We start from the raw sequence: 2359 nt of genomic DNA on the forward strand, positions 1-2359 counted from the left end.
GCGCACCACCATTCCCGGTTAATTTTTTTTTTTTTTTGTAGAGACAGGGTCTTGCTATGTTGCGCAGGCTGGTATTGAACTCTTGGCCTCAAGCAATCCTCCCGCCCTAGCTTCCCAAAGAACTGGGATTATGTTATTTCATTTACACCACACAACATCCCTATGAAGTAGAAATTATTATTCCTGTTTTATGGATAGGAAAGGGAGGCTAAGAGAAATAACTAGCATAAGGTTGCAAAATTAGCAAACGACAGAATTGAGATAGAAATCGCATGTTTGACTGAGAAGCCTGTGCAAACTCTTGATATTCTATTTAGTAGTTAAAAGATTAAAATATGAGCAACAGACACCTTTTAATCTCATTAACTCTGGGACTTCTGTTCAATGATTTATATATTTTATGCAGAATAAGGCTCTTAGAATTACAGTCACCTAGAACTATGTCTACCTTGGTCTACATGTCTATTGTGGCCTATTTAAAAAGTTAAGAAGCTTAAATAATTTCTTTTGGCAAAAGAGTCACCTAACATCTGTCTCATGCAGAGTCAGAGCTGGTCTGCTCATGGATGCTCAAGACAACTATTCTTTTTCTGGAGTGGGGCTGAGTATGGCCTTGGGAATCTGCGGAACCAGGGTTTAAGGGCTGCCTAACTTTCTAGGCAAATTACTTCATCTTTCTATACTTAAGCTTTCTCATTTGTAAGTTGAAAACAATACCAAACTCCAGGGTTTTGTGAGGATAAGGTGTTTAGCACAATGTAAAGCACAGAATAAATGCTCAACACACATGAATACTGACATAAACATTACTTCGCCATCCTGCAGACCAACTCCAAATCTGCATGAAACAGAAAAACGAAACATTTATTTGGTACTAATCAAATTTCCTTTCATAATCTTTTATGGGTAGACAATACCATTGTATCCCCATTTTAAGAGGCAGTCTTTCAGTCTTTTCAAAGCATAACTTTGAAGCCAGAATGGCCTGGGTTAGATTTCTTCTTATACTTATTATTATTATTTGAGACGGAGTCTCGCTCTTGCTGCCTAGGCTGGAGTGCAATGGCACTAACTTGGCTCACCCGAACTCGGCTCACAGCAACCTCTGCCTCCCGGGTTCGAGCGATTCTCCTGCCTCAGCCTCCCAAGTAGCTAGGATTACATGCATGCACCACCACGCCTGGCTAATTTTGTATTTTTAGTAGAGATGGGGTTTCTTCATATTGGTGAGGCTGGTCTGGAACTCCTGACCTCAGGTGATCTGCCCGCCTCGGCCTCCCAAAGTGCTGGGTTTACAGGCATGAGCCACTGTGCCCGGCTCTTCTTATACTTATTACTTGCTTGCTTTAGACAAGTAACTTCACCTCTCCAAGCCTGCATCCTGATGCAAAACAAACACCAATATCCATTTTATGATTTATTGTAATAATTAAACGAGGTAATAACATATCTGAAGTATCTTTAATGCAGCAGATGTCAAAAAGTGATCGCCGTAATTATTTTTATTTTGTAAGGGAGGATTAAACACATTTAAATAGGACATCACAGGAGTGGAGCTGGATCCCAGGTCCGACTGATTCCTAGGCCTGCGTTCCTTATTGATTACAACATAAGACAAACAAGTCGTCTTTGGTGAGAGAGGTTGGGGAGAGAAGAATGTTTAATTTCTCCATGCCCTGCAATGACATGTATAACCTTCACTGTTGACTATTTGGCCAGATTGTTGAATTATGTTTTGTTCTTTGGCAACTTGGGGTATGGAACGTAGAATAACAACGCCTTCACACTAGTAACCTCCAGGCTTGTCCCTAGGATTCTACAGCATGAGCTTTGTGGGTAAAGAGAAGCTCACCAAATTCAGCCTCCAGCAGCACACACAGCTCGGAAGCAGCGCCCCGCCCAGATGTTTATATTTTGCTCCATCGGCCCCGCCCCCCGACCACGAGGGGCTCTAGCCACGCCCCCAAGCTCAAGTTTCTGGGGCCGGACTAGCCCAGCGCGTCTGCCTACCCACAGGGATTCCCTCTCCAGCCAATCCGCTCAGAGCAGAGGAGCTGCCCCGAACAAAGATGGCGCGGGAGGCGTCTGTGAGGGCAGACTGATCCGAGCACCCAAACCCTCGGCGGACAGCGGAGCCAGTGGTAGCGGCACGGCCCCAACCATGGAGGAGGGCGGCAGCACTGGCAGTGCTGCCAGTGACAGCAGTACCAGCGGGAGTGGCGGGGCGCAGCAAAGGGAGCTGGAGCGCATGGCTGAGGTCTTGGTCACCGGGGAGCAGCTACGGTAAGGCAAGAGACACAGCGGGTGAGCTCACGATGGCACTGCCAACGCGTGCCCGCTGCAGTCCTGCGCGCACGCG

General features: G+C 46.1%; 1 protein-coding gene across 1 annotated transcript in view; it reads left to right on the forward strand.

Annotated features, from left to right (window-relative positions):
* The first annotated feature begins 1977 nt into the window (after positions 1–1977).
* The window catches only part of DEPTOR (DEP domain containing MTOR-interacting protein), a 227733-nt gene continuing 227351 nt past the window's right edge, over positions 1978–2359 (forward strand). The window contains exon 1 of the mRNA XM_011973022.1: positions 1978–2283. Coding sequence (XP_011828412.1) covers positions 2162–2283 — 122 coding nt within the window. The 5' untranslated portion in view covers positions 1978–2161. The remainder of the gene's footprint in view (positions 2284–2359) is intronic.

Source organism: Mandrillus leucophaeus, unplaced genomic scaffold (genome assembly GCF_000951045.1).
Source record: "Mandrillus leucophaeus isolate KB7577 unplaced genomic scaffold, Mleu.le_1.0 Scaffold133, whole genome shotgun sequence".
NCBI lineage: Eukaryota > Metazoa > Chordata > Mammalia > Primates > Cercopithecidae > Mandrillus > Mandrillus leucophaeus.